This window comes from Vombatus ursinus, unplaced genomic scaffold, assembly GCF_900497805.2.
Source record: "Vombatus ursinus unplaced genomic scaffold, bare-nosed wombat genome assembly UNPS02014770.1, whole genome shotgun sequence".
NCBI lineage: Eukaryota > Metazoa > Chordata > Mammalia > Diprotodontia > Vombatidae > Vombatus > Vombatus ursinus.
In genome coordinates, this window is record NW_020954548.1 from 24,956,219 (window position 1) to 24,971,912 (window position 15,694).

A 15,694-nucleotide genomic window follows, 5' to 3' on the forward strand; every position below is an offset into this window, starting at 1 on the left:
TGAAGAGTTGCTTAATATTTTTTCCATTCTCACTGGTCATAGTCTTGTAGCAGATTTTTTTTTTTTAAGTTAACAGGCTAGGTTGTAGGCAACTTGTGATAGTAGTGCCCTCCAGAAATTGATGATACTTCCTAACATATGCACCTCCCTATTTTTTCTTTCTTCCTCCACTTCTTTATTTTGGCATCTATTTCTTTTTATCTCCCATTGTTCTTTGTCCTGGGATAGGGTTGGGAGAGAGGTAACCCCCTAGCTTCAATGGTGGTACTGAGACCTAAAGAAGTTGATCAATTGGGTTATTAGTATACTTTCACTCAGTTTATCTTTCCCAGAGTTTAAGAGTCAGAGTCACACATCCTTACAGTAATTATATGAGGCAGACAAGCAGATATTATTCCCATTTCATAGAAGATAAAATTGAAGCTCTCACATTAAAGCTTGCTAATGTTCACATTGTTTGTTAGATGATAGGGAGTAGACTAGAACCTTGAACTAAAGACTCCTAATCATTTACTGTTTTTTCTACTGTAGCACACTGAATCCTAGATAAATTTGTTCTTCGTTAGTTATTACTTTTGAGAAAATGCATTTTGTGTTTCCAGTTCTTCATTAGGGAAGTTCTTTCCATACAGTGAGTAAGATGTGATGGTGTCTTAGAACACAACTTAATTTGTTTTTTTTTTTCCATATTTTTCATTAAGGCCAGTCATGGCTTCATTACTCAGCACCCCTGGGCTAACTTAATTCGAGCATTTATTAACCTGGAAGCAGCTGGTGTTGGAGGAAAAGAGCTTGTATTCCAGACAGGTATGTATATGATCAGGCATTTTGCATTTTAGTTGAACTATTTCTTTTGAATTTAATCCTTATATGGAAATAAATGGTTTTTTTTTAGAGTTTGAAAATTATGGCTAGGGTGTCTCCTGAAAGCATACTACTGCTGTAAAAATATTAAGAATTCATGTGTATAACATTCAGATTATAAAAAATGTTATGAATTTTAAAAATTGGCATCTATCCAGATATTTAGGAATTTAATTTTATAGTTGAATTTATTCAGTACTGTTTTTTTTGGTGGGGGGCTAGGCAATGGGGTTAAGTGACTTGCTCAGGGTCTCACAATTAGTAAGTGTCAAGTGTCTGAGGCCGGATTTGAACTCGGGTCCTCCTGAATTCAGGGCTAGTGCTCTATCCACTGTGCCACCTAGCTGCCCCAGTACTATTTTTAAGAAGCATATAAAACCAATAACATTTAAGCAAAGCATTATTTCATATTTCTTTTCAATTTATTAATATTATAAAACTGTATAAATATTCCACGATCAGGGCCAATATACTTAATGCTACTCCAGTTTACAGAATTCTTAACCTTATAGCAGATATTGTAATCTTGTCTTAATTTGTCCATTATTACCAGTTTCCATAATGGCTTGTGACTAGAGATTTTACATTTCTGGAAATTTTGAAGAAGGAAAGGAAAGATTAGATCATTTATATTATGAGAATTATTTGATTTTGCAAAAACTTGGAAATGTGTACTTAAAAAAACACCATTGATTAAAATCACATTTTAGTAGTTCAGTGAGTCTAACAATCTCATTGAAGTTAGCTACTTTAATGATACAGATCATAATTGACCCATACCATCTCATTTTGTGAAATGCTTGTCAGTGTTTTCCCTGATTCTTTCACAGTGTGGTAATGCAACATGCTGAAGTCCTTCCATTGCATCTTTGAACATTATGTGGACCAGTGTAGTAGATTGGGTATCAAACTGTTTTCTCTTGTTTTTCTGCATAACCATCCCACTTCATTTTCTTAATCGTAGTGGATAATCTTTTGAATATGTTGTTGTAACCTCTTTGCTAATATTTAATATTATTGTGTCAGTATTCATTAGAGATATTGGTCCATTATTTTTTTCTCTACCTCTCCTGGGTTTGAGTAGAAGGACCATATTTATTTTAGGAGTTTGGTAAGATGCTTTGTTTTCTATTTTTATAGTTTATGTAATATTTGGATTAATTGTTATTTGAATGTGTGATAGAATTACTTGTAAGTCTCTCTCTGGGCCTGGGATTTTTTTCCTTTGGAATTTTATCAATAGATTGTTCAGTTTTGTTTTCTAAAATTGTCATCTTTTTTGAATCATACATCTCTTTGTTGACAACTTTTATGTCACTACTTGTGTACAAGCGTTTTTGCTTTGGTTTATTTATGCCCATCCATTATCTCTTCATTGTTCTTTGGAAACCTTATGTTTTAATTCTCTAGAGGTTGTGGTACTCTAAGAATGGCAGCCCTTTACCATGGTATTTTGTTAGATAGATGACACAGTGGGTAGTGTGCTGGGCCTAGAGTCAGGAAGAGCTAACTTTAAATCTTGCCCATAACTCTTCACTGATTCCATACCCATATTCTCTCGATTGTGCCACCTTGGTTCCAAAATGCCATGTGAATTCTCTTAAGTGAACACCATGAATTCACTGTCCTGGGCAGGTCACTTAACCTCTGTGCCTGAGTTTTCCTCAACTATAAAATGGGATAATAAAAGTACTTACCTCCCAGGGTTATTTTAAGGATCAAATGAGATAATATTTGTAAAATGCTTAGCAGAGTACCTGACACATAGTAGGTACTTAAGCCTCCTTTCTTCCTTCTCTGGATCCTAAATGCTTTCTGTAAAATGAAGAGGTTCGATTGGATGACTTATGAGAACCCTTCCAGCTCTAAATAAATACAGTGGCACTTTGTTGTTTGTTTCATTCAGTTGTGTGAATGTAAAGAAGTGATATCCACTGGAATATCAAACCTTCTTTCTTTTTATTTTTATTAAAGCTAGTCTTGTTACATATGTATTATACAATTTGAAACCCTGAATGGTGGAACTAAGCACCAACCGTCCCTCAATGCCTTCCCCTAGCTCCTTCAACATTGATGTTTCACTTTTTTTTTTTTAATCCTTGCCAATTTGAGAATGTGAGGTGAGGTGAAACCTCAGTTATTTTAATTGGCATTTCTTTTATGAGAGATTTAGAGCATGTATTCATGTGGTCATTTGTAATTTGTGATTCTTTTTTATTTATTATTTATTTTTTATTTTTTAAGTTTTTAAAAATTAATTTATTTTAATTTTCAACAATCACTTTCATAGGCTTTTGAGTTTTAAATTTTCTCCCCCTCCCTCCCTGCCTCACTCCCCAAGATGGCGTGCAATCTGAGATAGGCTTTACATGTGCATTCCTATTAAACATATTTTCACATTAGTCATGTTGTAAAGAAGAATTAGAACCAAAAGGATGAACCACCAGAAAAAGGAAATAAAATAAAACAGAGAAGAAAAAAAAGAGCAAATAGTATGCTTTGATCTGCATTCAAACTCCATAGTTCTTTATCTGGATGTGGATAGGATTTCCCATCATGAGACTTTTGGAGATGTCTTAGATCCTTGCAATGCTGAGAAAAGCTAAGTCTAATAAAGTTAGTCATTGCACAGTGTGGCTGTTACTGCTCTCCTGGTTCTGCTCACTTCACTCAGCATCCATCCACACAAGTCTTTCCAGATTTTTCTGGTCTGCTCGCTCATCATTTCTTACATCACAGTAGTACTCCATTACATTCATGTACCACATTTTGTTTAGCCATTCCCTAGTTGATGGGCATCCCCTCAATTTCCAATTCTTTGCCAGCACAGAAAGAGCTGCTACAAATATTTTTGTACATGTGGGTCCTTTTCCTATTTTTATGATCTCTTTGAGATAAAACCCTAAAAGTGGTATTGTTAGGTCAAAGGGTATGCACACTTTTGTAGCCCTTTGAGCATAGTTCCAAATTGCTCTTCAGAATGGTTGGATCATTTCACAACTCCACCAACAATGCATTAATGTTCCAATTTCCCCACATATTCTCCAACATTAATCATTGTCCTGTTTTGTCATGTTGGCCAATCTAATATAGTGTGATGTGGTACCTCAGAGTTGTTTTGATTTGCATTTCTCTAATCAATAGTGATTTAGAGCATTTTTTCATATGACTATAGATAGCTTTAATTTTTTCATCTGGAAATTGCCTGTTCATATCCTTTGACCATTTATTAATTGGGGAATGACTTGTATTCTTATAAATTTGATTTAGTTCTCTATATATTAGAAATGAGGCCCTTATCTGAGATACTGATTGTAAAAATTCTTTCTCAGTTTTCTGCTTCCCTCCTAATAATCTTGTTTGCACTGGCTTTGTTTGTGCAAAAACTTTTCAATTATCCATTTTACATTTCATAATGTTATCTATCTCTTGTTTGGTCATAAATTTTTCTGTTCTCCATAAATCTGACAGATAAACTATTCCTTGCTCTCTTAGTTTGCTTATGGTGTCAGTCTTTATATCTATTATTATTCAATTTTTTTTTTGCTTTTTTTTTTTTTTTTTTGATGAGGCAATTGGGGTTAAGTGACTTGCTCAGAGTCACTCAGTTAGTAAGTGTTATGTGTCTGAGGCTGGATTTGAACTCAGGGCCTCCTGACTCCAAGGCCAGAGCTCTATCTACTACGCCACCTAGCTGCCCCTAGTCTTTATATCTAAATCATGTACACATTTTGACTTTTTTTTGGTATAGGGTGTAGGATTTTGGTCTGTGCCTAACTTATGCCGTATTCTTTTCCAGTTTTCCCAGCAGTTTTTGTCAAATAGTGAGTTCTTATTCCAGAAGCTGGAGTCTTTGGGTTTAGTAGATTACTATAGTCATTGACTATTGTGTCTTGCATACCTAACCTATTCCACTGATCCACAACTCTATTCCTTAGCCAGTACCAAGTAGTTTTAATTATTGCTGCTTTATAATACAATTTAAGTTCTGGAATGGCAAGGCTACCTTCCCTAGCATTTTTTTTCATACAATTTGTGATTCTTTTGAAAACTGTTCATTCCTATCTTTTGACCACTCGTTTAATGGGGATTGGCTTTTATGAAATATTTGTGTCAATTTCTGTATATTTTGGGTATCAAACTTTTATCAATGATATTTGATAAAAATATTTTCTCACTTGACAGTTTCTTTCCTAATTCTATCATTTATTTTATTCCTACAGAAACATTTTAATTTTATCTTTTATGACCTATATAGACTGTTTGGTTAAGATTTCTTTTCCCCCATCCATAGCTGTGAAAGGTACTTGATCTTGTTGTCTTCCAATTTTTTTGATGGTGTGACCTTTTCATTTAGATTGTGTCTCCATTTTGAGCTTAATGTGTAAGCCATTGGTCTGAACCTAATTTCTTTCAGAGTGCTTTCTAGTTTATCCAGCAACTGTTAACTGAAAGAAAGCTCTTCCCCAAGTAATTTAAATTCTTTGAGTTATCAAACACTAGGCGTTTTGGGGCAGTTTCTGTTGTTTCTTTATCAAGTCTGTCCCACTGATTTACTTCTCTGTCTTTTAACCATTATCAGATAATTTTGATGACTGCTGCTTCCTAACATAGTTTGAGGTCTAGTAATGGTATGTTCCCCCCACTCCCCTTCTCTTTCTGTGGGTGTGCACATACACGTATTCTCTCTCTCTCTCTCTCTCTCTCTCTTTCTGTCTTTCTCTCCCCCCCCCCCCCCAGTCTCTGGGCTTCTCCCCCCCTCAATGAATGGTCTCTTTTTGTAAAGTATCCTTTCCATAATTTGGCAAATGTGTATCTCTTATATTTCATAATCTTAAACTATCTTTTCTAATTGTTTTTTCCTGTTATTCTAATTTTATATTCATTGTGCGTTAGAATATATGACGATTTAATTTGGAGTATCGTGCTTTGTAACTTCTGCTACTTTCTCATCCTGCACAGTTTTGGTACATCAGTTATCTTCATTGTGATCTTTTTGCTTATATTCCTTATAAATACTGCAAGGTGAGAGTAACGGGTTTCTCATGAAATGTTGTTCCTTGATATCTTTGATTGCATAGTGACACTAGCTCTGTCTTGCCTCTTCTAAAACAATCTGTCATCTGTCCTATTAGGCTGCAATTTCTTTATATATTCTGGTTTCACTTACAGTAAGAATGTCAATGCTATGTAATTAATTTCCTCCAATGGCATAAAATCATAGATTTAAAGCTAGAAAAGCTCTTAGAAGACAACTAGTCCTAACTTCTAATTTTATAGATAAGGAAACTGAAGCCTGTAAGAGATGGAAGTAACTTGTCCAAGGTGACATTCTTGAACGTAAAAAGTATTTGTTTTCTACACAAAATATCTAAAGACTATCTTAATCTCTTCAAATATTTCCTTTTTTAATCAGTGATTCAGTTGTGCTTACATTTGGGAAAAAGTCTAACACTATTCTTGCCTTTTACAAGGAGCTGTGTCTTGGCTTCTTCCTGTGATGAGGGTACCAGGGGACTCTTAAGGGTTGTCTCAGGGCAAATATTTAAAGCCTCTTAGGTGAAGAATCAGAGATCATTGTATATTAGAGATGAGCAGGATCTTAGCAATGATCTGTTCCAGCCCTCTAGTTTTACTGGTGAGGAAACTGATAACTGGAAGAGTCAAGTCACTTGTTCAAGGTTATGTGACAGGATAGGTTTCCCTTGTCAAGTACCTGTACATATGTTGGTTAAATCCAGTGGTGGTCAATAAATTATTGATGGGAATTAACATTATACAGAGCCTGTGTGGGCCAGAAAGACTCCTTGAGTGCCCGTACTTATAGACATGCTAGACTATTGCAGTAAATATAGTATTACTGAAATAAAAAAAACAGCTTGTGAAACTTATACATAGTATTGGGAATCCAAGGAATCTTTTGTCTTTAAGTCTTTTTCCACTAGGGCTTTCCTCCAAGGTCTTATTTGTGTAAAGGTGACTCTGGGTTCTTAAAGACTATACCAGTGAGGCCTGGAGTGTAAGTCTGCTGACAGACTGTCTGTATTCTGAGGACCAGCCCGGCTGATTTCAGAAGGGCTCATCACCATATTGGCTGTGGGAAACAGTCTGATAAGGAATAAAAGAATTTGTAATCTGCATTGAGGAAAGGAATATGTTTCATATTCTTAAAGTATTAAAATATTTTAAATTAAAATAAAAAATTTGATGGCTTTTTCATATTTATCCTAGATTTTAAGATAAAAATGATTATGTAAGAATTATGTGAAGTACAGAAAGAAAACATAAGTGAATTAATAATAGATTAGATGATCAAAATTGTTTGTAAAACAAATAGCAAGTTTCTAAGCATAGAGAGGAGGAAGAGAGGGAAGTTTTCCTTTCACTTGACCTCCTACCCCCCTCTGACTCCCACCTTCAAGGCTGCAATGGTGAAAAGAGCGTCATAGTTAGAACAAAAAAACAAATAAGCCTGGATTTGACTCCTGGCTTTCTGTGTCTTTTTTTACTGTGCTAGAGGCAGTGGGGGACAGTGGAAAGATGGCAGCATTTGGTTGTGAATCTTAGCTTTGCTGTTTGACACCTTGAGGTTATGGGTAAGTTTCTGAACCCTTCTGATTCTGAGTTTCCTAATCTGTAAAATGGGGAGGGTTTGGATTGGATGACATCAAGGTCCCTTCTAGCTCTCCATCCATGGTCCTCTTACCCTGCCCAAGTTACAATTTACCTCTCTGAACTTGTTTATACCTCTGAACTTAAATATACTTGTGGAGAAGGAGTTCAGTGTTGTAGATGGAGAATAGTCTTAAAGCCAGACCTTCCTAGTTTCCAGGTGCAGGGAGTGGAATCACTCCCTGCTCTAGGCAATTGCTTAAGGCTATATAGATAGCTTGGAGAATCTGCGTTGAGAGAGTTTCTTCTCCTGAGAGTTCCCTATACCAGTGAATCACAGGACCTGTCCCTAATCCTGTCCTACCTCATCAGATGGTGAGGAAAGTGCTTTGTTTTTAATCTTTGAAGTTTTATATAGATGTGAGCTGCTAACCTTTTTGAGCTTTAGTTTTCTCATTTGTAAAATGGGGATAATAATTATAAAATTTAACATTAAATGAGATTTTGTGAGTTAAATCTCTTGTAACTTATAAATGTCAGTTATTCATATTATTCCTTTTCATGGAAAGAAATACTTAACTCTGCACTGTGACCTATGCAGTTTTAGGCTGATATCTTTCTCAACTACTTTAAAAATAATTAGGTGTATGTCAGAACAGATGCAGAGGGAATTCTGCTATATTATTGGGAGATTGCCTGGTGATACATTAGATGGAGAACAGAGTGATATATAGCTAGTCTTTTTTTTTTTGTTGTTGTTTATTTTTATATCTCTATAAATCTGGAGAGAAGAGGAGTATCAGCATTTTGCTACTTTGTGTATCTGTTCTTTCCTTTTCCCCAGTTTAGTATTTTATTTATTACTTTTCTCTCTTGTTAGATATTCAGTCTTAAATGTTTCATTTGTTTTCCTTTAGAGAAGTCTGGAAGTGGCACTTTAAAAGTAGGGACTTGAATTTTTCAGTTTCCTGGCTCAATATTAGTTTAAATTTAACTGTCAACAATGATTATTAAACTTACTTTATTACTTTTTTATCTTAAATTATTTGCATAGCACCATATCAGATAAGATAACAAGTTGCAGCTTAGTAGCATTCGTTTCATCTCAAGCTTACTGGTTATACTCCATAGTTTTTTTTTTTTGAAATTGTAATTTGGAACACATTTTTAAAACGTTGCTATAAAAATATTGTTATAAATGGTGGTTACAAGACCTGGTCTGGTGATGCATGCCTGAAATCCTAGCTACTGAAGAGGCCAAGGCTGGTGGATCTCTTGAGCTTGAGAATTCTGAGCTGCAGTGAGTTAAACCAATTAGGGGTCTACACTTAGTTTGGCATTAAACAGAAATGTTATAGGTTAGAGCTCCCAGGCCTATCAGATTATGAACTGGGCCTATGTATAGCTCCTGAATTTTCATCCTGGGTAGGTTAAGGAGACCCAATCTTTAAAAAAAAGGGACAGCATTTTGAGTATAATGCATAAAAATCTGTTAAACCTTCTTGAGCAAGAAATAGAGTACTTAAGTACTGTTTCACTTATATCTAATTGCTGTTTATTTATAGCATTGTTTTTGTAGGAAAATGCATTCAGAAATGCTAGTTAGTATGTTAGGAATTCCTTTCCCTTTTCCATTTCTCTCTTCTCCCCCATCCTCTTGGTGTGGTTTTCCTGGCAGGGTTTTTGAGCGGGCAGAAGTAGGTGATCCTGGGCATCTCAGCTTAATATTCTACCTTTCTTTAAGAGAAAGTGTCTCTGTAGATAATTTTCTCCCATTCTGACTTGGACATAAAAAAAAAAAGCAGGATCTGGAGCATTGGACTGGGACTCCTTGGCACCCTGTTTATATGTATAGGTCATTCACAATGTGTTTGTCTGCTGGGGACTGTCTGGGGTAATTCTGTACCTACCAGCATTCTACTTGTAATATTATCAAACCATCGCTTGAGTATTAGCCATAGTTATAGATTGATGCTTTACAGAAGCACCGTGCAACTGAATAAAATGCTTCCATAAATCGGGTCCAGTGAGTTCAGTTTTTCTTTTCTTAACCAAGTTTTTTGTTTCCTATGAAGTTCAGTAGTCTTCTGTCTCGTTTTGTGGAAGGTAATGCTGACTGGATCTTGTTAATTATATCCTGATGTTTCCTTGCAGGTCCTGAAAATCCTTGGTTGGTCCAAGCATATGTTTTAGCAGCAAAGCACCCTTTTGCCTCAGTGGTTGCTCAGGAGGTTTTTCAAAGTGGAATTATTCCTTCAGATACAGACTTTCGCATCTACAGGGATTTTGGCAGCATTCCAGGTATGTTGTGTTATGTTATGTTATGTTATGTTATCAACAATTTTGTGTAAATGTTGTTATAAGAATATAAAATTTCAATAGTTCCTCATAACTTCTTAAATAGTTCTGTTTTTTTATGTCTTTGGCAGTCTTTTGCATAACAGCATGCAAACTTTTGATAATAGCTAGCACTTATATTAGGATTTAAGATTTGCAAAGTGCTCTACAAATATTACCTCATTTTATCCTTATAGCACTCCTGTGAGATAGGTGCTATTATTATCTCCATTTTATAGCTAAAGAAATAGGCTCAAAATTTGAACTTAGGTCTCGTAGCCTGTGATAGTAAATTCTTGTGCCAGACTTTTGCATGAATGAAAGCTGTAATATTTGCCACATTGAATCCAATCACAATCAGGGTTGGAAGTGAACTTAAGAGGTTATCAAGTCTAGCCCTTTGTGTTTGTTTTCTGTTCTATGAGGGGGTTGCAGCTCCGAGTAACAGTGGCACCTACCATTGAGCCTCTAAGACAATTTGACACTTAATCTATTATTTTGTCTTTATGTCCTTGGGAGGGCAGAATAATCTTCGTATGAATGGAAGTTGCCTGAGGCTGTAATTTATTTTATTTTTGTCTTCAGCTTTTATTAATGAAAACTGCAGCATATTTTTTAAACCATTTTTAGTCTCTGAGAAATAGTTTAGAGGGAAACTTAAGAGATCATCTGGCCTTTAAAATTTGTATATGTTAAATGATAATGGTTTGTCTAAGTGTACCTTGGTGAAAGAGAGATTCCTCAAAGCTATTTGTAAAATCAGTTATTTTAAGCGAATTATACTCTTCCATTAACATTTATTATTTTCTAGAGGATTATTTAAGGGTAAAAAAATTGTCATTATTGAAAATGCATTGCTTACTTCCATGTTATTTTATTTCTATAACAAAATAGTGGGAAATTAGGCAGCCTTCAGACACATTACTGTCAAGAAATGAGATTGGGATTTAGAGCCAGAAGAGGACATTAGAGACAAATGAATTGGATCCCAGACAGGTGAAGCAATTTTCCCAAGGGTGCACATAGGGGCAAGCTGGTGGCCCAGTGAATAGAGCTCTGGGTTGGTGTCTGGAAGATCTGAGTTCAAATGTGATCTTTTATGAGGCACTTAGAAGCTGTGTGACTCTGGGCTAGTCACTTCACATCTGTTTTCTCTTTTTCTTCATATGTGAAAATAGCATCTACGTTTCAGGGTTGTTGTGAGGATCAAAAAAGATAATGTTTGTAAAGCACTTAGCACCGTGCGTGGCACGTAGTAGGCACTATATAAATGTTATTGTTGTTGTTGTTATTTTATATAGATCTAAGATGCAAACTTAGGTTCTATGAAATCCAGTGTCCTTTCTCTCATATTGTGCTCCTTGCTAGAGAGCTCATTCTGGGTTAGTGTCTAACTAGAGGATGGAGGATGGACGTTCGAAATCCCTCATCTTTTTATGTCATAAGTTTGTCTCCTTCTCTTGGTAAACCATTGGATGGTCATTCTTGTGCCTTGATGATGTCTATAGTTCCTTTTAGAATTGATTGACTAATGATAAAAATGTGCATGTTTAGGTTTTTACTAATATTTCCTGAGAGATTTTATACTCCAATATATGAATTTTAGTCTGCTCTCTTGTGATTAGATCACAGACTCTCAGATTTCCTTTATATATAAATAGTACAGTAATGCAAATTATCTACCTGATTAACCAAATTGTTGAGATTTAATCACTATGTAATACTCATCAGTCAGCATCAGTCATTCAAGCATAAGGCCTACTATGTACAAGGCACTGTACTGAGACGAAAGCGTATACAGACAAAAATGAGAAGTAGTTGCTGTCTGGAGTTACAATAAGTTAACAGTGATAGGTAGCAAATTTATGCAGCACTTTAAGGTTTGCAGAATGCCTTACAAACAACAAACCTTATCTGATTTGATCCTTCCATCAATCTTAGGAGACAGTTGCTACTATTATACCCATTTTACATTTGAGGAAACAGAGGCAGGCAGATTATAAGTGACTTGCCCAGGGTGACATAGTATGTGTCTGGGACTGATTTTGAACTTGGGTCTTCCTGATTCAAGGTCCAGCACTGTCCACTGCATCTAACACACATAAGTTTAGACAAAATTAAGTAATTTTGGACGTGAGGGAGCTAGGTGGGGAGAGGATTGGGGTGGCTGGTTCTTGAGCTGAGTTTTAAAGGAAAATAGGATTTCTAAAAAACTGAGGTAAAGAGGGAATGATTTTTAGGACAGACAATCTAGACAAAGATCTGGAGGTGGGATCTTGAGTATCATATGTGAGGAACAGTAAGACAGCCAGGAGGGGTTAGGTCAGAGGGAGAACCAAGAGAGGTAATGGTGAAGAGAAATCAAACTATTTTCAAGCATTGCTTAAAAATTGGCATATTCAATTATGGACTTCCTTTATTTTGGAAATAATCATCAGCTTGTCAGGAGGAGGACAATTTTATGATGTGATTGTTAAAAGTAATTTAGACTGAAGTGAGAGTAGGCTTTATCCTTTAATAGTTTTGCTTTTCAAATGAGTAAAAGTAAATAAATCTCAAATTGTGTGAAGGTAATTATAATTTTTTTTTGAGTCAGGCAAACTGGTAACTTTTGCTTACTTTAGCTAATTTTTGTCTCCCCCAAATGTCAAATCTACCAGGTCGTGATATGGATGATAGGGTCTTTGAAATTTTGTTTATTTCTTCTGTGCCTAAATGAGCAGCCCCGTTTATAAATTGTTCGAAACTTGCTTTTTGGTTCTGGACAGAAAGGTACAATTTTGGGGGACTAAAAAGAGCATATGTGAAATGAACAGATATAAGTAAGGCTGTTTTTTAGAAGTTTAACTTTTATGTACTTAATAAAAATAATATTAACCTATAAATTGCTGTGTTTATGTTTTCCTTCTCATTTCTTAGGAATAGATTTGGCTTTTATTGAGAATGGCTATATTTATCATACCAGGTATGATACATCAGACAGAATTCTCACCGATTCGATTCAGAGAGCAGGTTAGTATTAGATTTTCACTAGCAATATGTGTAGATATAGTTGTTTCCCAAAGTTGTGTACTTTTTAATATTAGAGTAATTTCTTCTGGAGGCACTATTTATGTGCTTCTTGAACTTGAATGTATCTAATGAGGCCATAGGCTATTTGCTTCGAAGACAATTGTTAATGCTGATCTCTACTCAAAAATTTTCATCTATCTGGGTTAGTATTGTCCATTATGTTTCTTAGAAACTATAATTTCTATGACTTTTAGAATTTTTGTAACTTTTTTAGCTTTTACTTAAAATTATCATATTAAAAATATATTTGTTTTATATGTTAGCAGTAATATCTCATGCATAGCTCATCTGGGCTTATTATGTTTAGGGAACTGACTAAGCAGGAATCATGCCAGGTGAAAACAAATAGAACAGTATATTCAAATATGCACTTTTTATCTACACAGGTAGTTTCTTCTGCTCACTAACCAGACATGTTCTGCTTCTGTTAGTTGGTTTTTTAGACTGCAGAATATATTTTCTAATAGAAAAAACATTGTCAATGATGACTAGGTGTTTGGGCAGCCTAGAAAAGCCTAACCCCATAATGTAGCTGAAGGTCGTAAAAATGGTAATATTTCAACTCTATCTAACCATGATTGAGACACCTTTTTCTTTGAGAAAAAATTCTGAGTTATTGTTGATAAGTATAAGAATGCCTTTTCACCTGGGAGGAGATACTTTTATGATTTTGGCAGTGAAGCCTTCTGATGGGGTTTGTAGGAGCAACTCTTGAATACCAGTGTTTATATATTTGTGTAAGAGAAAGAACTTCATTTGCCCAAGAGGAATTGAACCTTCTTCAGTCCCTTTGTTTTCTGAACTAGTAAACAAAGAGCAGTCTGTTCCAGTGGGAATAAAAGGGAACCTTTTTATTCCTTTTATGTTTTGCTAACAATTTTTCCTAACAATTTCCTAACAATTAAAAACTTTAAAAAGATTTTTCAGAACAGTTTTATTCCATAGTGCCCTAAAGAGGGAGAGGAGAAACACATTTAGGTCACTTAATGACTTAATCTTTACGTCCAGAGATAGATGGAGCCAGTAGCTACGTTATTAGGCAGTTATTAGAAATAATAATGGTGATAGCCAGCATTTATATAGCACTTTAATGTGTTATATACATTATCTCTTTTGATCCTCACAACAACCCTGTGAAGTAGGTGATGTCACTATCCCCATTTTACAGATGAGAACACTGAGACTTAGGTCAAGTGACGTGCTCAGTTTCACACAGCTAAAGTGTCCAAGGCAGGATTTCACTTAAGGTGTTCCTGATTCTTCAGTCCAGTGTTCTATCTCCCATGCCACATGGCTGCCCACCACAGCATGAACTTTATCATGTTCATTCTAGGCAGTTTTGCTGGTGTAGGATGGTAATAGACATAACTGGTCTCCAGAAACCAGGGAGGTTGATTTCCTTGTGGGTCCCACTAGGGAACTGGACTTTCCTAGGATAAGACTGGATGATCCATGGTGAGATGCAGGTCCTAGCTAGGTTATATCAGACACTGTAAGGGAAGAGTCACATGATTGCCTAAGAGTTATGAGGCCATCTAGATACACCAATAGTTTATTCCTAGTGGCAGCCTATGGACAGTTGGATATTATAGATAGAATTAGGGATGAGTAATTCTCCACTTGGTAAAGCCAAGTGAGGTGGGCACACCTCAGTGTATGTTTTTTGCAGTATCTACTTTGGCTGAAGTGGGATAGTGGACGGCTGTGACATTTCGTGGAAAGTGTGACTTTGGAGGGAAGGGGGCGACCAGTGAGTAAAGTGAAGCAAACAGAGTCATCCATAAAATTGATGATGGGTGAACTATTCTTTTCTAGCTTTAAATGATATGACTTGCCTAGATGGTGGTCATGGAAACTTTTTGAAGTTGTAGTTCAAGAGACTGGCAAGAATGAAATCAAGGACAGAATGAATGGACAGGAAATGGAAGCAGGGGACTTAGACAGTCTATTTCAGTGAATGTGATTGTGAAAGGAAAAAGAAAAATAGGAAGAAGAGAAGAGAAATATTTCTATTTTTTTTTACTTAAAACATGATTGAAGATCAATTGACTCCCATAGCTTAGTTATTTCTGTTTCAAAATATGTATAGAATAATTGTATATAGTACATTAAAATGATGTGCTGTTTATATCTGCTTTTTCCTGTAGGTGACAACATTTTAGCTGTGCTTAAATATTTAGCTACATCTGATAGGCTAGCTTCTTCCTTTGAGTATCGACATGGAAACATGGTCTTTTTTGATGTGCTTGGCTTGTTTGTCGTAGCCTATCCAGCTCGTGTTGGCTCAATAATTAACTCCATGGTGGTAGTAGCTGTTGTCCTATATTTGGGCAAAAAATTCTTGAAGCCCAAACAGAAGGGTAAGTTTATATCTTCAGTATAAATACAGGGCAATGGAATTTTTATGAGGCAAATCTTTATCTTTGCATTAAGTTATGGAAAAACTCTATATTATGTGTGGTCCTAAGAAAGACTTCCACAAGTAGTCTGTTGTTCTACACACCTTTGTTCATTAGAGTATTCATAGCTCTCAAAGTATTGTCTTTTAATCTGAGTGAAATAGGAATTTGTGCATTTTTGTACCAAGTCAAAAAGTAGGGGTTGCATAATGGTTAGGGTATTGGTCTTGGAATTAAGGAGACTTAGGTTCAGTCTTGCCTGTGATCCTAGGATTTAGGGTACTGTGATCAAATCTGTGATCCTAGGAAAGTCACTTAGCTTCTTTATGGCTCAGGTGACTCCCAAGTTGAGATGGATGGATGGATGGATGGATGGATGGATGGATGGATGGATGGATGGATGGATGGAT

At 35.6% G+C, this 15,694-nt stretch overlaps 1 protein-coding gene across 1 annotated transcript in view; it reads left to right on the forward strand.

Annotated features, from left to right (window-relative positions):
- The window catches only part of ERMP1 (endoplasmic reticulum metallopeptidase 1), a 48,309-nt gene that overhangs the window by 12,994 nt on the left and 19,621 nt on the right, over positions 1-15,694 (forward strand). Inside the window, exons 4-7 of the mRNA XM_027862774.1 lie at positions 702-807; positions 9,631-9,777; positions 12,733-12,825; positions 15,033-15,245. Of these exons, the coding sequence (XP_027718575.1) occupies positions 702-807; positions 9,631-9,777; positions 12,733-12,825; positions 15,033-15,245 (559 nt within the window). The remainder of the gene's footprint in view (positions 1-701; positions 808-9,630; positions 9,778-12,732; positions 12,826-15,032; positions 15,246-15,694) is intronic.